Here is a 24,006-nt window from a genome sequence, read left to right as displayed (position 1 = left end):
TCTTTTTCTCATCAATAAGTTTTCTGCGGTTTTTTTGGAGTCTAAATAGATACAAATTCTTCCATTCGATATTCTTCATATAAATAATTATTATAAATAATTATATATATATTATATTTTAATATATTGATGAAGCAGGTATCAAGGATGACAGCGAAACAATATATTCTCTTATCGTTATCCCATCAATGGAGCCTAATATAATTGCCTGGTCTTTTTGTACACCTATGCTGACGCTAGACTATTTCCTTTGCCCTAAGGTTGCCTGGAAGAGATCGCTTTTTAGCGATAAGGCCGCCCTTTGTACCTAATGAATATATTGTCAATATTTTCTTTCTTTCTTTGATATGTATTATTTCTGTTTTTGGTGTACAATAAAGTGTATTATTATTATTATTATTTTCTTGGAAACGCTAATGACGACGTCACGTTGGCGTAACTTGTGAGTTTAGGTGCTGGTTGTAATTGTGCGGTGGGTTGAGACATAACGGTGGATTGAAGTAAATCTTTTATTTGTATTCAATTATATGTAAAATGTTATTTTTATATTTTTTTGTTGTTAACTTCGTCCTGACATTAGTGAACACAAAAAAAGAATAATCCATTTCGGTGCAAACGTTCGTAAGTTATGAGTGTACCTGTAGGTATTTGATGATTTATTTTGATTTGTATAAAATCTCAGAAAATAAAACGACAATTGTATAAAATGCTTCTTATTATTAATAATACTAATCAATAAATATAGTACATCAATATTCGCAATAATAATTTAATGTTAAGCCTTAATATAATAATCATTATGTCACTCTTAAATATTACGTCTTTTTCACATCACAATATTTATTTTTTTCTTGTAACATTTCAAAAACAATTATAATAAAATACGAATATAATCTGGAAAGAAATAATAAGGGATACAACATTGTGTCGAAAAGGTCCGGAAAAAAATAAAAAATAAAATGGTGTTCGTAAAGTGGTGTCTGTAAAATTGATTTACGGACGATAGTTTAACGTGATCATAACAAACGCAAGACTGGAGTTTACTCCTTCAGATCGACTGCAAAAAACACAAATAATTTTGTTTGCTCGCAAACGAAAAAAACCGACTTCAATTACATCGACAAGTAATACAACATGAGTTGAAGAAATAAATTAACAAACGCACTAGTTGTCACTACAATTCATCATCAGATCCTGGTTTCCTATCATGGTACCACACTTGGGACATCTCATTTCCAACAAAGAAAAAGAATTATCAAAATCGGTTCATAAGCGACGAAGTTATTTTTAAAGTCGGTTAAAAAAGGCATACTAGTCGAAGAAAAAGATCAATACCATATCAAATGGTAAATAAACGAGTCAAACAATTTCATTTAATTTCAAACAACGCCATCTATTTACGAGAAACGGAACTCATTCGTTCGGTACATTTTACTCCTCATATATTTTCATACTTTATATGACAATTGAATCTTAAGGAGTAAACTCTGAAACGACTTTAAATTTACAACGACGAGTAAGAAAAATGCTGTGTTACGAATGCTGTGTGGTTACGGCATTGAAGAACATAGCCACCCCCTCTCTTCCCGTGGGCGTCGTAAGAGGTGACTAAGGGACAATACAGTTCCACTACCACATTGGAACTTAAAAAGCCCACCAATGGCGGGATAACCATCCACCTACTGGCTTTGAAATACACAGGCCGAAGACGGGCAGCAGCGTCTTCGGTGCGACAAAGCCAGCTCTGCGGTCACCAACCCGCCTGCCCAGCGTGGTGATTATGGGCAACACACATGAGTTCATGCCATTTTTGGCGCGAACTTGTAGAGGCCTATGTCTAGCAGTGGACTGCGAAAGTCTGATGTGAAGTAAGAAAAACATCCTCAACGTGGTCGAAGTCTATTAAATAAGCATAATAATTTGTAGATAACTCAAAAACCACTTGTCAGATCTTGCTCAAATTTAATAAATTTAATTGAGCTGAGATTTAAAAAAAATAACTTTTAAGACTCTTCCTTTTTTCGAGTCGGTTAAAATATGAGTCAGTTATCTTTAAAATCAACATACAAAAAGTACAAATACAAAATCATTCGCGTCGAGTGACGCTCAATCTAAACATTATATTTTAAGGTTATAATAAATAGGCTTGTCATCTATTATGTTGTTGATGTCTCCAATCTTGGGGTCGCAGTTGGTCCACATTGGTTGAGGGATGTCCATTTCACTCGCTCCTGCCAATGAATCTTGACCCATTAGTTGACCCTGTTAAAAGAAATTAAAATTAAGTTTCGCTACTGATAAATGCTCCGATCCTTTGCCGATGCAAATTTTTCTCGATAGAAAGAGGCGTCACAGAGTACCAGGGCGGGGTGAAAAGTTTCCGGCCTGACCTAGAGATCGCGCTAGCAGGTCTAATTTTTGGTTTGTATTCTATAGTACTATATCTCACTAGCATTTATATAAATTTTTGGGTCGATGGCTCTGATAGTATACATTTGAGAGGCGCTTGAACAAGACACCTCGATTGCTTACGTGAAAATGGTAAAATCAGAGAAGCGGAAGGTCATCAAATACTTCTATTTAAAAGGCCTAACACCATTTCAAATTAAAGAATCGCTGGATTCCACACTGAAAGGCTCTTCACCGTCATATTCAATAGTGAAACAGTAGGTTTCTGAATTTAAGAAAGGTCAAACGAGTACTTCTGACGAACCACATTCAAGACGCACCTTTGAGGTCACGATTCTCGAAATGATTGAAAAAATTCATAAAATGGTAATGGAGAACCGCATTTTAAAGTAAGTGAGATAGCCGATGATACTAGGATATCAATTGAACGTGTATGCAATATTTTACATGAACATTTGAGCATGGGGAAGCTCTGTTTTAGGTGGCTGCCGCGTTGGCTAGCGGTCGATCAAAAGTTGACCCGAAAAACTGTTTCAATCAAAAATTTGGCGCTGTACAAGCGCAACCCCAGCAAATTTTTATGTCAATTTATAACTTGGATTCACCACTACACTCCTGAAAATAAACAACAGTCAAAACGATGGATTGGACCAGGTGAACCAACCTGAAAGAAGGCAAAGACAGTTTCATCAGCGAATAAGGTTATGGCAACTATTTTTTGGGATACAAAAGGAATTTCCTTCATTGATTATCTAGAGGAGGGAAAAACTATCAATGGTCAATACTACGCACATTTATTGCAACGTTTAAAGGACGCAGTGAAAAATAAACGACCAAACTTGGCGAAAAAAAATCTTTTTTCACCATGACAACGCACCTGCCCATTCGTCAGTCTTTGCGATGGCTAAAATCAACGAATTGAAGTTCGCATTGTTCTCCCAACCACCATATTCGCCAGATTTAGCACCCAGCGACTAGTATCTGTTTCCTAACCTTATAAAGTGGCTTGGAGGTAAAAAATTTGAGAGCAACGAGGAAGTCATCGGTGCTGCATATGAGTATTTTGAGGGACTTGATAAATCAGACTATAAAAGTGGTATCACTGCATTAGAGCACTGTTATGAAAAATTTATTAATCTTGATAGAGATTATTTTAAAATATAAAGCGAAAAAAAAACCGAAAAAAGTTGTTTTTATTTATCAGGCCGGAAACTTTTCACCCCGCCCTCGTAAATCAGTCGATCAATCTGTCAAGACTGGCTGATTTTTACCCGCATAATCTGTTACCTATGTTAATCCTTGTTATTTTTACTTTTCGAGTTATATCTAATAATGCGTTTTTACTTGACTATTTTTTCGTCGACCTACGTTGTATTATAACCGCATAACTTTTTACTGGGTGTACCGATTTTGACGATTTTTGTTTTACGTACTTTGTATTACTTGTCTGATCTTTTTTTTTCGTTTGTCGTCAAATACAATTATTTGAATAATCATTCATTACGCTTATCCTACAGGTAAGTTATTATATAAGACTGCAGATCGACATTCTGGAAGGTTTTAATTATATATTTATATTTATTAGGAACACATGCAGTTTTGATATACATTAGGACATAATATAGGAATGTCCAGTCTGAACTGATATTTTTTAACCGACTTCCAAAAAAGGAGGAGGTTCTCAATTCGACTGTAATTTTTTAACCGACTTCCAAAAAAGGAGGAGGTTCTCAATTCGACTGTATTTTTTTTTTTTTTATGTATGTTACATCAGAACTTTTGCCCGTGTGGACCGATTTCGACAAATTTTGTTTTAATCGAAAGGTGGTGTGTGCCAATTGGTCCCATTTAAATTTATTTGAGATCTAACAACTACTTTTCGAGTTATATCTAATCATGTGTTTTTACTTGACGCTTTTTTCGTCGACCTACGTTGTATTATACCGCATAACTTTCTACTGGATGTACCGATTTTGATAATTATTTTTTTGTTGGAAAGGGGATATCCCTAGTTTGGTACTGTGATAAGGAAACTAGGATCTGATGATGGGATCCTAGAAGAATCGAGGGAAACTCTCGAAAATCCGTAATAACATTTTACTGGGTGTACCGATTTTGATAATTTTTAATTTAATCGAAAGCTGATGTTTATCATGTGGTCACATATAAATTTTATTGAGATCTGATAACTACTTTTTGAGTGATCTTTAATAACGCGTAGTTGCTTGACTATTTTTTCGTCGATCTACGTTGTATTACTGGTCGATGTAATTGAAGTCGGTTTTTTTTTCGTTTGCGAGCAAACACAATTATTATGTATGTTAACATCAGAACTTTTGACCGTGAGGACCGATTTCGACAAATTTTTTTTTAATCGAAAGGTGGTGTGTGTCAATTGGTCCCATTTAAATTTATTTGAGATCTAACAACTACTTTTTGAGCTATATCTAATAATGCGTTTTTACTTGACGCTTTTTTCGTCGACCTACGTTGTATTATACCGCATAACTTTTTACTGGATGTACCGATTTTGATAATTCTTTTTTTTGTTGGAAAGTAGATATCCCCAGTTTAGTACCATGATAAGGAAACCAGGATCTGATGATGGGATCCTAGAGAAATCGAGGGAAACTCTCGAAAATCCACAACTTTTTACTGGGTGTACCGATTTTGATAATTTTTAATTTAATCGAAAACTGATGTTTGTCATGTGGTTTTAATTTATTGAGATCTCATCACTACTTTTTGAATAATCTTTGATAACGTGTAGTTACTTGACTATTTTTTCGTCGATCTACGTTGTATTACTCGTCGATGTAATTGAAGTCGGTTTTTTTTAGTTTGCGAGCAAACACAATTATTTATGTAATGAAACCCTTTGCAAAAGTAAATTTTGTAGATTGATACCAGTTTGTAAAAATGTTTATTGAAATAAAGCTTATTATTATTATTATACATTAAAATTAAATTTAAGTGATACGATTACCAGTAGTCTTCACATAAGTGGCTTTGTGCCATTATTACTAAAAACTTTTGTCCGATTAAGTCATATTTTATGGTATATAATGTGGTACTCACGGGCCTGTCCGCCCGTCGCTTGCCCCTTGCCCTCTTCGGCCAGGGCTTCTTCAAGTGTACGTATGTTATATGGGCCCGTTTCTCACTCGCGTGCTTGAAGCACTTGCCGCACATCTCGCATTTGAACGGCTTCAGCCCTGTGTGGATCTGAAATGAAAACATACTCTCTAAATCACTTGTCTACTACATATTGTTATTAATACAAATTTTGTGAAACTGTTGACTGGCAATAATTTTTACGTACGATCGGTTATGGCGTCACGTATCACACTCACGAACATGTGTCGCTGTCGGTTGCTGTGCGTGCTGAACGCCTTCCCGCAGAGCGCGCACGCGTACTGCCTGCGCGGCGCGTGCACGTGTGTCACACTCACGAACATGTGTCGCTGTCGGTTGCTGTGCGTGCTGAACGCCTTCCCGCAGAGCGCGCACGCGTACTGCCTGCGCGGCGCGTGCACGTGTGTCACACTCACGAACATGTGTCGCTGTCGGTTGCTGTGCGTGCTGAACGCCTTCCCGCAGAGCGCGCACGCGTACTGCCTGCGCGGCGCGTGCACGTGTGTCACACTCACGAACATGTGTCGCTGTCGGTTGCTGTGCGTGCTGAACGCCTTCCCGCAGAGCGCGCACGCGTACTGCCTGCGCGGCGCGTGCACGTGTGTCACACTCACGAACATGTGTCGCTGTCGGTTGCTGTGCGTGCTGAACGCCTTCCCGCAGAGCGCGCACGCGTACTGCCTGCGCGGCGCGTGCACGTGTGTCACACTCACGAACATGTGTCGCTGTCGGTTGCTGTGCGTGCTGAACGCCTTCCCGCAGAGCGCGCACGCGTACTGCCTGCGCGGCGCGTGCACGTGTGTCACACTCACGAACATGTGTCGCTGTCGGTTGCTGTGCGTGCTGAACGCCTTCCCGCAGAGCGCGCACGCGTACTGCCTGCGCGGCGCGTGCACGTGTGTCACACTCACGAACATGTGTCGCTGTCGGTTGCTGTGCGTGCTGAACGCCTTCCCGCAGAGCGCGCACGCGTACTGCCTGCGCGGCGCGTGCACGTGTGTCACACTCACGAACATGTGTCGCTGTCGGTTGCTGTGCGTGCTGAACGCCTTCCCGCAGAGCGCGCACGCGTACTGCCTGCGCGGCGCGTGCACGTGTGTCACACTCACGAACATGTGTCGCTGTCGGTTGCTGTGCGTGCTGAACGCCTTCCCGCAGAGCGCGCACGCGTACTGCCTGCGCGGCGCGTGCACGTGTGTCACACTCACGAACATGTGTCGCTGTCGGTTGCTGTGCGTGCTGAACGCCTTCCCGCAGAGCGCGCACGCGTACTGCCTGCGCGGCGCGTGCACGTGTGTCACACTCACGAACATGTGTCGCTGTCGGTTGCTGTGCGTGCTGAACGCCTTCCCGCAGAGCGCGCACGCGTACTGCCTGCGCGGCGCGTGCACGTGTGTCACACTCACGAACATGTGTCGCTGTCGGTTGCTGTGCGTGCTGAACGCCTTCCCGCAGAGCGCGCACGCGTACTGCCTGCGCGGCGCGTGCACACGGCGGTGCGCCACGAGCCGCTGCCGCATGCGGAACCGCTTCCCGCACGCATCGCACGCGAAAGGTCGCTCGCCGGTGTGTGTCCAGCGGTGATCCTTCAACAGCGCGTAGCTCTGGGCATAGCACACAAATACGGTTAGTTTACAGAGTGTATCAGCCAGGAAATTAGTCAAGTTAGGTGGTCTATCCACATCGAAGTATTTAAAAGGCAATTTAGACCTTTGGTAATGGCGTCACATATAATCCAGTGTTATGCGTTCCTATAGATGATAAACAGCACTCACAATCTTCCAGATGTCTGAACACCTAAACAACATTTTTTTTTTCATCTCTACTAATTGTTTGCAGGAAAAGTGCTCTTATTTCAAACGATGTTAGTGTACCAATGTGTTAAAATACGGAAATTTTTCGACCAAGAGTTAAGAGAATGGAATATCTAACTTAAATAAAATGAGAATCTTCGAAATCGATCCAAGAAGTTATGAAATAACACACACACTTCCTCCTTTTTGAATTTGGTTAAAAATTACCAGACAGTCTCATCACTGATTATTATGATTTCTTGCAGCATGACAACATAACATATTATAAGATAACATAATATAATATAACATAACATGACATGACATAATATGACATAATATAACATGACATAACATGACATAACATAACATGACATGACATAACATAATTGGTACTCACTTGAAACATTCGTCCGCACACTTCACACATGCAGGGTGACTTCATCGAAGGGTAGTTGGTGCGGTTCTTGTCCGGATGCATTCGCCGGAAGTGGCCATGATATGCTCGGGAATCTTCCAGTTGGAGGCCACACTGAACATATGTTACAGATTCCGTAGAAATATTTTGATATTTAGATTTTGGATTTGTAGGAAAATTATTTAAATATTTATTTCGAAGACTCCTCGCTTCAAATGCTTAGTCGCTACACACTTGTGATGTAGAAATAGAGAGTTGAGACTCCTTGAATATATATTATCTATACATATAATAAAATGGTAGGAAAGTCAAAACTGTACATTGAATATTTTTTTTAAAAGAATACTTGGGGTGTGATCTACAATCGATACCGAAGTCAAAAATATAGTTTTTAGAATTTTTGTCTGTTTGTCTGTTTGTCTGGTGGTGACGATGGTGTAATTTAAAGCTTGAAAGAGGAGGATAGAGAAAATATTTGTGAGGATGGATGGATGTTTTCTCTTTCACGCGAAAACAGCTAAACTAAATGAAATTTAATGAAGTATGTAAACAACCGGAGATCCAAAACACATAGGCTACTTTTTGTTCCATTACCATGAGATCGAATTGACGAGGTTTAAAGGCCGCGAGACGCGAAGCGTAGACAGTACGTACATGTATATTACCTGTTCACAAGGTATGGGCCCTTCAGCTTTCCTCATCTGACTGGGGTATAACTTCTTTCTTTCGTCATCATCTGTATTTTCAGTGTCTTGCTTCTTCTCTCTGACTGCACGAGTTCGTTTTCTCGATTTGTTCAATTCCTTCGAGTCCCTATTTACATAATACCATATAATTAGGTAAGGCACACAAGAACACATCTTGATCAAAGTCTATAGTAAAAGGAGATAGAAAGCGTAAAGCAGCAACGGTATCCGTTTACCATTTGGTGAACCGTACGCTTGTCACCTTCGTGGCATAATATATTCTAATCTTCCCTCTTCAATACATCGTAGCTTGATGTTTGAAAAACTAAAAATTTCAACACATATATAATCAAATCGGTAAGCGTGCTTACAAAGTACACATGTCAGAAGTGAAACTTCTTTGGTAAACTAATTTTTAAGTCTCGTTTATATTTATACAACTCTAAAGCTTTGGATTTCCGTTCCAGCGCCATCTAGTTAGTTTGCAATGTAATACTATCGATATTAATGTAACAACCTTTGTAATTTCTATAGTACACGCTAGGTGGCTCTGTTGTTCGACAAAAACAACAAGACGCTATATCTTCATCGTCATCGTCATCGTCATCGTCATCACCATCACCATCACCATCACCATCACCATCACCATCATCATCATTATTATTATTATTGCGCTTCATCTGTAAAAATTTTACCCTCGTGCGCCCAAAGAAGTTTAACTTCCAAAAAAATTACTATTATATGAACTTTATGACTTTACTTGTGACGATATGGCTAATACTAATACCATTTGCCATTATATGGATATATGGATATTTAATCTATACATGAAATAAAATTGAAATGTCCGTCTGTGACTTCAAAATAAGTGAGTTTTATCAAGTACATTTTATGATTTACAAGACACTAAAACACAAACAAATTATTAAAAAAAAATTGTGTCTATTTGTCTTTCTGTTTGTCTATTTCTGTTTTCAAAACGACAGAACCTAATGTTATAGGACTTTTACTAGAATAGAGGGGGTAGTGGAGCAACAGGCAACTTTTTAACCCGAAATTCACGCAAAATCTAAAATTCGCAGAGGACACCGTATTACCTACCGCTCAGATAGATATAAAATAACCAAACAATTGTTATTAAGTACGACAATTCTTGCGAGCAAATATGTACTGATATTTTAAAGCTGAAATATTTGTTTGTTTGTTTATACGCGCTAATCTACTAAACTACTGATTTAAATCGAAAAAATATTTTGGTTTTGGATAGCTTATGTACCGAGGAAGATATTAATTTGAGCAAAAATGGCCTATAAAAGCCAACCGCGCGGCAAAGCTGGTTAGTACGATTTTATTTTTGTGCTACCCACACATTAAGGAATTCTAAACATTTTTTAATATCATATCAAAAATCCGTTCCAGCGGGGATCGAACAGGAATCTCCGACTGACCGTGTCGGTGCTTTAGCCAATTAAGCTATGGAACGATGCCGAACGATGGTGATGGTTTTATATTCGGTTCTAAGCGACCGTGGCGCCGTCTATAGCGAGTTCTTTACAGAAACCACATACAGACGGCGCTACGGTCGATTTTTGATGTGATATTTTTTAAAAAAGCTACTTAGTAAATACCTACTTACAAAGTTTATTTTATATTTATACTGAAAAAAACTATGCTATGCTTGACTCGACTCGTGAACGATTTGCAAAGCAATCTCCAGTCAGTCGCCTAGCGCTCAATATCCGTGAATATAAGCATATCAGAGGATGATGGTGATGATGAGAGGATGGTGTTCAGGAGATACGTGAGTTTAGATGCGAACTTACGAGTCGCTGCTGTTATGCCTCGCGGAGACGTGCAGGTGTCTCCTGTATGCTTCTTGAGAGACGAACCTTACGTTGCACAACTCACAGAGCGGGCCGTCGTCGGGGATCTGGAACAAAGAATATTATTACACATTTACTATCGAATGACTATCTCGTTGGCGCAGTTTGTGGTGACCCTACTTTCTGCTTCGCGGGTTGTGGATTAGTTTCCTACCCCGAGTCTGGGTGTAATATACATTTTTTTTTATAAAACCAGGTCGCCACACGAGAATACCGCTAACTTGATGGCTAACCTGATGGTAACCGACTAACGTAGCCTAATGGAAACGCGTTTATGACACAACCCTCAATCTCCCCAGGACCTCTTATCACACTGCTTGAAATCAAGTAATATGTAGTTGTGATTTCTGTAAGGTCGAGGTACTTCCCCAGTCGGGCTGTTCCAGATTTCAAGCAGGACATTTCCTGTTGTGTCCTACCTCAGTACATTGTTTTTATTTTTATTTACATATGTATTATTCATATACATATTTATCGAAAATAAAAAATAGTACCCATAACACAAGCATTAAGTTGCTTACTTTAAGAACTGACGAACGAGTACGTATGTTAAAGATATAAGTGGTGTGTGAGCAGTGTGGGCGCCTACTCACCGACGGTCGCGGGTTCGACTACCTCTCGGGACGGATATTATTTATTTATTGTTTGACGGATTTATTGTATTTGTTCAAGAATTCTGAAATAAACTTTCTTTATGCGCGCTTGACTTGGGGAGTAAGCTGGTGAATTCGTGACGATAGCGTTACGAAAAGTGTGATCAGTCTAGGCGAACGGAAGTTGAGAGGGAGATTTAAGTTAGTGAAGACAGAGAGAGTTACGTTTCGTTTCGTAAGATTTACTTCAGTCATGTGGTCTAAAGGACACTCGTATAGGCCGATTTAAAGCATACCACTCCGTCGTGCAGGCGATGCTTGAGTTTCTTGTGCAGCTCGATGCCCTTCTCGCTCACGAAGGAGTACCCGCACAGGCCGCACACAAAGTCTGAGGGATGCTTGATCCGAATATGACCCATGTACGTCGTGAACTTTCTGAAAACACACCATTTACTACAACTATATATATATAATATATATATATAGCTTTACTTATACCACTATGGTGGTAATTGCCGTTTGGTGTCGGCCGAGTAGAATAGCACCACCCCCTTTCTACCCGTGGGGGTCGTAAAAGGCGACCGAGGGATAAACCTAGCTCAAAATCATCAGGGTCCTGGAGAAGGAAAACTTTATTTGAAATCCGGAATGGGATCTCCGTCAAGCATTCGTGGCATAGCTCTAAAATGCAAAAGACTCCTGCAGCCGAACTGACTCCACACGTATCGACCTTCGTTCCTGTGGGCCTAGCCAGTGAGGTCGAGAGGGTGGCGCAGAGCTTAGGCACCTCTATGTTTTCCTGAAGAGTGTCCTAGGCAACACAGTGTCTGTCTGACACTGTCTAAATCGTCTGCAATAGACGGATTAAGGCCAATGATTGATTGATTGATTGATTGATGGTAGTAAACAAACTTACGGTCCGCCCGATGGTTAGCGGATACCGTAGCCTATGAATGCCTGTAATATCAGAAGCTCTGGCTACCTTACCACAGGAACACAACAATACCCCCTGTAACCTGTGACCCCCTGTAAGGTTGAGGTACTTTTTCAGACGTGCTGCTTCAGATTTTGAGCAAGATTATTTCCTAATCCTACCTGAATAACCGACATCTGTATGGTCTGTGTGGTATGGTCTGTGTGGTATGGTCTGTGTGGTATGGTCTGTGTGGTATGGTCTGTGTGTGTGTGGGTGTTACAGACGTCCATAAGTTTTTGATTCTCCGGGACTTACTGCGGGTATTATTTTGAAACTACCGATATTTCAGCGAATTTGCAGGCGCCGTGGTCGTGGGTAACTCTCATTGAGTCCCGTAAAATCAAAAATGTCGATGCTGACCGTTAAAGATTATAATCTCATATCGTCTAGCAGACCGTATGCTTTTTGCCAAAATAGTTGTGTAAAAAATATATACAAAAAAAAATTGAATATCCAAAAGTGCACGCCTCCTAGTTTTATTTACTATATAATTAATTATTGAGTTGACCACTCATGAGAATACAATTTATAACTTATTGTCGTTGTTACGTTGTGACAAAGTTTTTGGGGAAAATATAAAATAATACAAAGAGTTATTTACATACAAGATTTATATACAGACTAGCTGTGCCCGCGGCTTCGCCCGCGTTGAAATTAGTGTGATACAAAGTTTTCCCGGCAAACTTCCAGTAAAACTCTCATCAAAATCGGCTTAGCCGTTCCATAAACCTTCCTCTTCTTGATTTTGTGATGAGTGAGTCAACCTACCATCCCCCGTTTTAACCCCAAAAGGGAATTGATTTCTAAAGATACATTATTTGGACACCTTTTCATCATCTATAGAGCATATATTTTAAATTTCAAGTCTCCTACTTCAAAAACATAGGACTTTCATACAAACTTGCAACCCCCGTTTTACCCCCTTAGGGGTCGAGTTTCGTAAAATCCGTTCTTAGCGGATGTCTACGTCCTATAAGGAGCCTACCTGCCAAATTTCAAGTTTGTAGGTGTTATAGTTTCGGAGATTTCGTGATGAGTGAGTGACCTTTCGCTTTTATATATATTATAGATTATAGATTTATTTACATACAAACAAACAAAATAATTAGTTGCTACGATCGATCGGCAACCGCGCGCTTTAACTAGTGTTAACATCCTACTACCGTATAAGGTAATCGTTTTGTTTTAGTTTATAGTTAGCAAAGGTGTTACTAGCTCAAAGATAATTTAAAAAAAATTAAAAGATAAACAACTGAAATTATTGTACATTATCAAAATTAGTGATGAAATGCCCCGCCTCCGCCCTCAATCCACTGCTGAACATTATTCAATTAGTTAGAACCAAATGTTGAACGAGTCATAATGCGAAGCATTAAAGATCGAAAACATTTGGTTGCCTCTTTTCCTTAACTAAGTATTTTTGACATTGAACGCTTTTTAAGTGAGAGAATTATTTATTTAATCGACGCTTTCCGTACATTTCATTTTGTGAGAATAAAGCAGTCTTCTCGGAGGCGTGCAACAAGTATAAAAATTACTTACACAAACTCATCTTGACAGTGAGGACACTGATATTTGGTGCCTTTGTGCCACCTCTCGTGTAGTCTCGCCGTCTGTCTGTTGGCAGTAATATGTTGAACATTTTGTTATTACTATATTCTTAGTAGTCATGTGTCTAAAATCAATTGATAAATTGGTAAAATAATAAATTTACTTAATAAAGTGACAGAGTGATTTAAAGTGATATATCTGATAGTTGGCCTAATGAAATCGCGTCCAGACATCGTAAATTTATTCCCTTCAGCCTATCGCAGTCCTCTGCTGGACATAGGCCTCCCCAAGTTCGCGCCAAAGATGGCGTGAACTCATGTATTTTGCCCATAGTCACCGCGCTCGGCAGACTGGTTAGTGACCGCAGGGCTGGCGTTGTCGCTAAATAAATTGTAAAGGTCAATTAGTTCTACATAAACCATCCAATGTACGCGGAAGCCTGGTTACTATTAGATATTTATATTTATACTAGCGACCCACCTCGGCTTCGAACGTGAGCAAAAACTATCAGTATTTCTCTACTATATTGTGCATGTATTATACATATAAACTTTCCTCTGGAATCACTCTATTTATTGAAGAAAACCGCATCCAAGAAACGTTTAAAAGATGCAAAGTTTTAAAGATCTAAGCACACAGACAGCGGGAAGCGACTTTGGTTACGTAGTATAACTTTTTTTTTTTTTACACAATACACACACGGCCGTCTGTTCCTAAAGTAAGCAACTCAATGCTTGTGTTATAGGTAACAGCCGACTGGTATATAGCTACATTTTTTTTTTTTCGATAAACATACTAATAGATAATACATATATAAATATTTATATTACACCCAGACTCGCGGTGGGAATCGAACCCACAACCCTCGGAGCAGAAAGCAGGGTCACTACAAACTGCGCCAACGGGCTAGTCAACTGAAGTCAAGAAGTCGAATAGTAAGCGAGGAGACCTGTGCGTGGTGACGTAGACGCAGCGGTTGCAGCTGAAGCGCTGCGTGTGGTGCGCCGTGATGTGCTTCCGCAGCGCGTGCGGGTGCTTGAAGTGGGTCTTGCAGATGTCGCACTCGTACTCGCCGCATTGCTGCTCGAGGACGATTAGGGATCGCGTCATGTATATAGCAACTTTGTGCCCCCCCCCCCCCCACTTTGTACCCCTCCTTGGTGATATGTGCTGAGATTTTAGACTAACCTACCCCCATTTTTTAGTGCAAAGTATAATGAAATGTTTCGAATATTTTCTTTAAATAGAGGTATAATATGATTTTGAAATAATTGTGTTTGCTCGCAAACGAAAAAAAACCGACTTCAATTATATCGACGAATAATACACCGTAGATCGACGAAAAAATTGTCAAGTAACAACGCGTTATCAATAATTACTCAAAAAGTAGTTATCAGATCTCAATAAAATTTATATGTGACCACATGACAAACATCAGCTTTCGATTAAATTAAAAATTATTAAAATCGGTACACCCAGTAAAAAGTTATTGCGGATTTTCAAGAGTTTCCCTCGATTTCTCTGGGATCCCATAATCAGATCCCGGTTTCCTTATCATGGTACTAAACTTGGGATATCTCCTTTCCAACAAAAAAAGAATGATCAAAATTGGTACATCCATTAGAAAGTTATGCGATATAATACAACGTAGGTCGACGAAAAAATAGTCAAGTGAAAACAGGATCCCTCGAGCGACAGGCTGGCCTCGGCGAAAAAGCCAGGCTTCTCCTCCATGGGGACTGTCCAGTTCACCTCTGAACAATCCCGACGACACCGTGTCTAGCAGGACCGAGTTCCCATCCCGGCCCGACACTGACACAGGGGTGTTACTGGAGGCCCATTAAGTAGCGGCCCGTACGCACCCCCGTTTGTCGCCTGCGGAGGGAGGCCTCATCGGCTAGGAGAGCCGTACACCTATTTACCCCCGCACTAATGAAAGAATTACAAGTTCAACTCAATATAACTAATTCTAAGACCAACTTACGTTAGTGTGTCTTGTCATATGTCCGTTATACGCCGTTTCATCTAAGAATCCTTTGAAGCAAGCCGTACATTTGTACATAGAATTCTTATAATTTGATGTCTCCCGCCTCTTATTTATCTCTGCAACTTGTTCTTCAAACGTCAAGTCAGTTATAGTAAACAGTGTTTCATTCAAATCATCATTCAGGAAGGGTTTTCTCCGTCTATCTATCTTCGGTTCGTTCTGAATCTTTTCAACCTTTTTTCTCTTCTTTTCCTTCGTCTTGATCTTTTTGACTTTCTTCCTCTGAGTTTCTAGAGGTAAACTGTCGTCTGACGAGTAATTTGTTACAACGAAATCATTATCATTATTTTCATTAATTACATCATTATTACTCTCGGTGTATATTTCATTAATGAATATTTCTTCATTCTTCTCGCTTTTAATATCTTCTATTTCCTGTATCGGAGTTTTGTCCGTTTGTTCGTCTTGTGCTTCATTGTATTCTATGTAAGAATCATAGTGTTCGGGTTCAAATAACTTTTTAGTCAAAACCGAAGCTAGATGGTTGTCCTCACGATTGATTGCAGCGATACTCTGTACTGTTATCTGCAAATAATTAATAATACTACTTTGACTACGCGTTCGCGCAACGATCACAACACTGGCTTGTGGCTGTTGCGCTGGCGGTCGCGGGTTCGATCCCTGCACATGATTCATATTTATTTTCCATACTGATGATTGCAGTGGTCTGTGAGTTTTCGCTTAGTGCTATTGAGGGCCGTTGAGTGCAAAAAAAACTTATTTAGTTGTTTCTAGTTGGATTAGCGGCTGTGTGGTTACGGCAGATAAAAATATAGCCACCTCCTCTCTTCCCGTGGGTGTCGTAAGAGGCGACTAAGGGATAACACAGTTCCACTAAAACCTTCGAACTTAAAAAGCCGACCGATGGCGAAACCATCCAACTGCTGGCTTTGAAATACCCAGGCCGAAGACGGGCAGCAGCGTCTTCGGTGCGACAAAGCCAGCCCTGCCGTCACCAACCCGCCTGCCCAGCGTGGTGATTATGGGCAAAACACATGAGTTCAAGCCATTTTTGGCGCAAACTTGTGGAGGACCATGTCCAGCAGTGGACTGCGATAGGCTGATGTGTATGTTTGTATAGTTGGATTAGTTTAGTTAGTACCTAAGTTTACCTGGAGTAACGAAAAATAAGCAAGTAAATATGCATTATACAAGATTGCTAAGAAATTACTCATCAGATCTTCATGAAATTGAATAAAAAAAACTATGCGACAAGCACCAGCTATCGATTAAAAAAAGCGTCATCGAAATCGGTCCACCCAATAAAATATTATGATGTGTAACAACAACGGTCGACGAAAAGTGGTCAAGTAAATACGCATTATTAGTAATTACTCAAAAAATACTAAGTAAAAAAATAAGTAAAAGACAACATGACACGCGATTCATTAAAAAATATATATTAAAGTTGGTCCATTCAAAAGTTAACATTTACTAAAAAAAATATTTTTGAACTCAGTTAAAAATAGGCTATATAACAACACAGCATGACATAAAAAAGTAGCTGTACTTACAATCTTCTGCTTCTTAACTATTTCTTGCAGCAACGAATTGGCCCTTAGACTTCTGCTTCGTAATTTATCACTATTCAGTAACCTTCTAGCACATTCTGTGCACAGCTTCTGTGGTAACTCATCTTCATTAGATAACTGAAACAATAAGATAAAATATAGATAGCGGGAGATTTAGGACTGGACATGATATTTCATAATTTTAATGTTCCAGAAAGTTGTATATTTTTCAAGTCCTACTTTAAGCCGGCACTCTCGGTATATATTTATTGTCTTGCTCAAATTTCCTATAAAGGATTTAGTATAATTTGATTGCAAAGTACAACAATTAATTAATAAGTAAATTTATTAATAAGCATTTATTTATAAGTATAATTTTTCATAAGCACTAATAAAAAATTAATATGACAATATCGTTAATATGTATCAATTACGATGTGCTAATCAAATAACAATTCAGAAATACATGATACAATTGTATTTGCTAGCAAACGAAAAAAACCGACTTTAATTACAGCGACAAGTAATACAACGTAAGTAGACGAAAAAAATTAACAAACGCTCTAGTCGTCACTACGATTTTCAAAGGTTAGCCTCGATTTCTCCGGGATACCACCATCATCCTGGTTTCCTTGTCGTGTTACCACCATTGGGATATCTCCTTTCCAACAAAAAAGAATCATCAAAATCGGTTCACAAACGACGAAATTGTCCGCGAGCACACAAAAAAAAATATACGGTCGAAAAAAGAAACCTCCTCCATTTTTGATGTCGGTTAAAAATATAATGTCAAAAGCACAAAATTTTTTAATTATTCAATGAAAAAACTTGTCTATGAAAAAGATTAATACCATGTCAAATGGTAAATAAACGAATCAAATAACGCCATCTACCCAACGAAAAAAAACCGACTTCAATTACATCAACAAGTAATACAACGTAGATCTACGAAAAAATAGTCAAGTAACTACGCGTTACCAAAGATTACTCAAAAAGTGGTTATCAGATCTCGATAAAATTTATATATGACCACGTGATAAACATCAGCTTTCGATTAAATTAAAAATTATCAAAATCGGTACACTCAGTAAAAAGTTATGCAGATTTTCGAGAGTTTCCCTCGATTTCTCTGGGGTTCCATTATCACATCCTGGTTTCCTTATCATGGGGCCAAACTAGGGATATCTGCTTTCCAACAAAAAAAGAATTATCAAAATCGGTACATCGAGTAGGAAGTTACGCTGTATAATACAACGTAGGTCGACGAAAAAAGCGTCAAGTAAAAACGCATTATTAGATATAATTCGAAAAGTAGTTGTTAGATCTCAAATAAATTTAAATGGGACCAATTGGCACACACCACCTTTCGCTTAAAACAAAATTTGTCGAAATCGGTCTACCTGGTCAAAAGTTCTGATGTAACATACATAAAAAAAAAAAAAAAAAAAATACAGTCGGATTGAGAACCTCCTCCTTTTTTGGAAGTCGGTTAAAAAATACAGTCGAATTGAGAACCTCCTCCTTTTTTGGAAGTCGGTTAAAAATTCGTCGTCTATAGATGGCGTTACGAGAAACGTAACGAGGTCATTCATGCAGTACATTTTACTCCTCATATTTTTTTTCATACCGGGGGCCTTATATGAAGATCGATTCACTCCAATTAAAAAGTACATAATTTAATTTAAATAAGAAAAGAAAACTTTAACTATAAATCAATTGAAAATTTACAAATTACGTAGTTAGGTGCGTAATACAACTTATATCATTGCAATGAAGAGCTGGTAATTAAGAGATATAGAATTCATTCTGTCAAACTATTAATTAGACAGCAGTTCCCAACCATTAGATTAGACACGTTAAATACAATTTGAAATAAATGAGTTGAAACAAACAGTCAGTAATAAAAACATAGAAATTCAATTGCATACTTCAATCAATTTTCTTTTTTCATAACTAATTTATAAGCAGTGTATGAATCGCGCGAAGTTTTTCAGTTCAATTAATTTTTATAAGTTAATTTTATAAACAAAGTAAAACAACTACATTTATTTTACCGTGATTCCAGTTAGGTTCTCATAGGCTTTTTCCAATTTACACATACTCATGGGGTGTAGATGTAAATCCACGGCGAGACATATTCTGCATACCTGAAACAAATTAACATTTTTGTGCTTGTGACAAGAGAAAAAAATATAATTGTCTCTCTTGGTCTGGCTCTTCTTGGACAAGAGATAGCTTTCGAGAACGGATGTTAAAATCTATATAAATGAAAAATAATTAAATAATGACACTCTAATCACCTAGCGGTATGAAATATGCTCTACGGCCTATTGTCATAACGACAAAGTAAAGACGAAATCATTAAAATCGGCCAAGCCGACCTCAGAGCTTTCGATATATGTCGAAGACTGTAATTAATCGGTCTTAAAACTGAGCTTGTTCTAACGATATAATAATTTGTGTTTGCTCGCAAAACGAAAAAAAAATCCAACTTAAATTATATCGACAAGTAATAACTACGTAGACAAAAGAAAAGTCAAGTTAATACGAATTACTAGATATAACTCAAAAAGTACTGGTCATGTCTCGATTAAATTTAAATGGGACCACATGATAGGCACCACTTTTCGATTAAAAATAGTATGAGAGTAAAGCACAGCCTCCTTGGAGGCGTGCAATAAACAAATAAAGATAACAATCTTACCTTCAAACTGACCGATTCACCACAATCGACTGAAGTATCCTAAAAATGAAAATTATAATGAATATATACCTACAAATATGATGCTGTGTGGCTACGGCAGTAAAGAATATAGTCACCCCCCTCTCTTCCCGTGGGTGTCGTAAGAGGCGACTAAGGGATAACACAGTTCCACTACCACCTTGAAACTTATAAAGCCGACCGACGGCGGGATAACCATACAAGTGCTTGCGTTGAAATACACAGACCACGGGCAGCAGCGTTTTCGGTGCCACAAAGCCAGCCCTGCAGTCAAAAAACCCGCCTGCCCAGCTGCCGATGACTATGGGCAAAACACATGAGTTCACGCCATTTTTGGCTCGAACTTGCGGAGGCCTATGTCCAGTAGTGGACTGTATAGGCTGTAATGATAATGATGATAGTGTATGTAGTTAATTTCATGATGGATTTTTTTTAAATGTTTAATTGTCTTAAAGCATTCAAAATAATAGATTTGTACTTGCGAAAGCAACTAAATGGTGCTTAGATATTTCCTTGTTTTAAAGCAATTGTTAAAATGTATCACTGTTTGCTTTCCTAATAAAACAAAATAAAATAATAAATATTTTACCCCAAAGCAATTGGCGTTCCGGAACAATTCATATTATGCATATGGTCTCTCATCACTGCAAGGTTAAGAGCCACTGATCTAGTGCAAGTGCAATAATTGAGGTAGGGAATATCCTGCTGAAAATCTGGAGCAGCCCGACTGGGGAATTACTTTGAACTCACAGAAGATCACAGCTCAATAATACTGCTTTCAATCAGTGTTGTGTTCCTGTGGTGAGTAAGGTGAACAGCTCCTGGGGGATTAGGGATAGGGCCGGCAACCACTTGCAATGCTTCTGGTGTTGCACGCGTATATATAAGCAATGGTAATCGCTTACCATCAGGTGAGCTGGTGAGTCGTGCTTGTCTGCCGACCTAGTAGTATAAAAAAACAATTACCTGCGTACATATAGGAATGGCACCAGTCTTAACCTTTTTCAGACCACTCTTAGTCTCATATAAATCACTTGGTGAGAAATGTTCTGAACAGACAGTGCTCCTGTCTCGCGGCGACCACGAGTCCTTTCCAACTGCTTTCAACCACGAGGCACGGAGGTTTGGTTCCGATGGGAAGCTAGATAAGAAAAAATATATATATAAAAAAGCTGATGAGGCGAATTTGGTACCGCAAACAAATATAATTGTGTTTGCTCGCAAACGAAAAAAAAACCGACTTCAATTACATCGACAAGTAATACAACGACTTCCAAAAAAGGAGGATGTTATCAATTCGACTGTATTTTTTTTTTAAGTATGTTACTTCAGAACTTTTGACTGGGTGGAACGATTTCGACAAAGTTTCTTTTGATCAAAAGGTGGTGTGTGTCATTTGGTCCCATTTAAATTTATTTGAGATCTAACAACTACTTTTCGAGTTATATCTAACTAGCGACCCGCTCCGGCTTCGCACGGGTATAAAATATAATTATAGCCTATGTCATTTACTGAAAAAATGATTAAAATCGATCCAGTAGTTTTGATTTATTCATTACTGCCCGTGGCTCGCACGTGTTAACTTAGAGTAAAAGCCGGCCGGAACCGCCGCAAACGCTACGTACCGCGATTTTTAAATCTGTAATATCTTCGAAAATATTCATTTAAATCATATGCTGTAAAGGGCCATATAGATCTATATTAAATAAAAAATATATTTAAGGTATTTAATTGGATAAGGATTAATGCTGTATTGGTTAAAATCGCTTCGAAAATTAGCCATTATTTGTCGTAAAAAGTAAATGACAAAAAATGTTATTGTGGGATATCCATAAGAGATAGGTATATACCATCGCGGAGTTTTCTGTAGACCTTTTCAATGTGTACAATACTTAGTACATTATTTTGATAAATCTCGTAGGGTTCAGCCTGCGTTTGCAATTTAAGCGAAAAAAAAATGATTATTTACGACATAACATTAGAAAACTCAAAAATAACAGTATTTCTCCACTATTTAATGGATGTTATTATACATATAAACCTTCCTCTTGAATCAATCTATCTATTAAAAAGAACCGCATCAAAATCTGTTGCGTAGTTTTAAAGATTTAAGCGTACATACATGTGCAGGGACAGAGAAAGCGACTTTGTTTTATACTATGTAGTGATAATGCATTTTTACTTGACGCTTTTTTCGTCAACCTATGTTGTATTATACCACATAACTTTCTACTGGATGTACCGATTTTAATAATTCTTTTTTTGTAGGAAAGGGGATATTTCTAGTTTGGTACCATGATAAGGAAACCAGGATCTGTTGATGGAATCCTAGAGAAATTGAGGGAAACTCCCGAAAATCCGCAATAACTTTTTACTGGGTGTACCAATTTTGATAATTTTTAATTTAATCGAAAGCTGATGTTTATCATGTCGTTACGTATAAATTTTATTGAGACCTGATAACTACTTTTTGAGTAATCTTTAATACCACGTAGTTACTTGACTATTTTTTTCGTCGATCTAAGTTGTATGATCTCGTCGATGTAATTGAAGTCGGTTCTTTTTTTGTTTGCGAGCAAACACAATTATATTATTCATTTAATTGTAAATTTAACTTGTAATTTAATGGTTATTCATCACAAGTGTAAATTACCAAAAAGTATAGGAGCAAAAAGTTTTTCATGTTTTAAAAATTTAAGTGAACGACAACTCATATTTTTTGGCACTTTTTTGTTTGAATATATTTATTTATATACAAAAAAAAAATTAAATCAATGTTATATTTACAATTTTATTAATTTTATAAGAAAATAATATAGCAGTCTCTGTGACCACAAGTAGGTAACTACGACAAAAAAGGGTGATTGTGGTTAAAGGTTAAATAAAGTACAAAATTATAAAACAAACTTTGTATTTAACTCATAAAAACAAATTTGATTATTTTATTTATTCACATTAAAACAAAAACTGAGAGAATATTTTACTATAGGCTTTATAAGAATTAAGAATTATAAACTTTGTAAGAATATACTATAAGAAATTTAAAGTAAAATAAAGATTCTATACTATATAGTTTGTAAATAAACATTTATCTTTAGTACACAATAATCATATCAATAACATGTATTTATTGTTATACTTACACGTGAAAAGTTATTCCTTGAGATTTGGATATGTGCTTTGAGTCGTTCTTACACGACGGCACACAGCACCGCATTTTAAATACGCTTATTAATAAGATTTTTAAATTTAGCTTTCATTCCCATACATACAATTCAAACGACTACATTTCCTCAGCGAATTACAGTTTTTTAAATAAAATTAAGCGCATTTTATACAGTTTAAATCTGATATTATTTAAGAATTTTTTACTATAAAAATACGTGTCTTTAATTCATATTTAATGCTATATATATACGATTTTTTTAAATACAACAATAGTATCGGGTTTGACATTTATACACCGTCTACCAATACCACAGACTTCACAGAATACAGACTTATTATCCGAGCAGCCGAGCTTATTACAGTCCTTTCTAACTCGCCACAAAATAATAGAGCCGAGAGCCGATTGAACTTATGTCATCGGGACGTTAATAGCGAAGTAACCATACAACTCGGTATTCGATACTCACGATAAATCGACTTAAGTTTGTATGAGTATTTGCTCGATTTGAATATATAATGTAGTATGAAAATCTACCCTCGTCTCTCGCGGTATAAACAGTGTTTTGTTTAGCTCCGTATATTAAAATATTTTATTATAGTTTACAGTAGTTTAAGATAACCAAAAACATTATTGTTAACCGACTTCCAAAAAAGGAGGAGGTTCTCAATTCGACTGTATTTTTTTTAACCGACTTCCAAAAAAGGAGGAGGTTCTCAATTCGACTGTATTTTTTTTTTTTTTTTTTATGTATGTTACATCAGAACTTTTGACCGGGTAGACCGATTTCGACAAATTTTGTTTTAATCGAAAGGTGGTGTGTGCCAATTGGTCCCATTTAAATTTATTTGAGATCTAACAACTACTTTTCGAGTTATATCCAATAATACGTTTTTACTTGACGCTTTTTTCGTCGACCTACGTTGTATTATACCGCCTAACTTTCTACTGCATGTACCGATTTTGATAATTCTTTTTTTGTTGGAAAGAAGATATCCTTAGTTTAGTTCCATGATAAGGAAACCAGGATCTGATGATGGGATCCCAGATAAATCGAGGGAAACTCTCGAAAATCCGCAATAACTTTTTACTGTGTGTACCGATTTTGATAATTTT

General features: G+C 37.9%; 1 protein-coding gene across 1 annotated transcript; it reads right to left on the bottom strand.

Moving 5' to 3' along the window:
• Positions 1 to 2,086: 2,086 nt before the first annotated feature.
• On the bottom strand, positions 2,087 to 22,941 carry LOC123665982 (zinc finger protein 502-like). The gene is made up of 14 exons (XM_045600200.1): positions 22,868 to 22,941; positions 20,685 to 20,865; positions 19,057 to 19,173; positions 17,006 to 17,140; positions 15,429 to 16,016; positions 14,394 to 14,524; positions 13,436 to 13,510; positions 11,214 to 11,352; positions 10,265 to 10,371; positions 8,421 to 8,568; positions 7,738 to 7,869; positions 6,951 to 7,148; positions 5,488 to 5,634; positions 2,087 to 2,262 (listed from the first exon to the last, which is right to left on the bottom strand). Exons 1-14 carry the CDS (start codon positions 22,939 to 22,941, stop codon positions 2,119 to 2,121), a joined length of 2,316 nt encoding a protein of 771 aa, XP_045456156.1. The 3' UTR covers positions 2,087 to 2,118.
• Positions 22,942 to 24,006: the final 1,065 nt, after the last annotated feature.

The sequence above is a fragment of the Melitaea cinxia genome, chromosome 25 (assembly GCF_905220565.1).
Source record: "Melitaea cinxia chromosome 25, ilMelCinx1.1, whole genome shotgun sequence".
NCBI lineage: Eukaryota > Metazoa > Arthropoda > Insecta > Lepidoptera > Nymphalidae > Melitaea > Melitaea cinxia.
The sequence above is the reverse complement of the archived record's forward strand: the minus strand, read 5'-3'. Positions and strand labels throughout refer to the sequence as shown.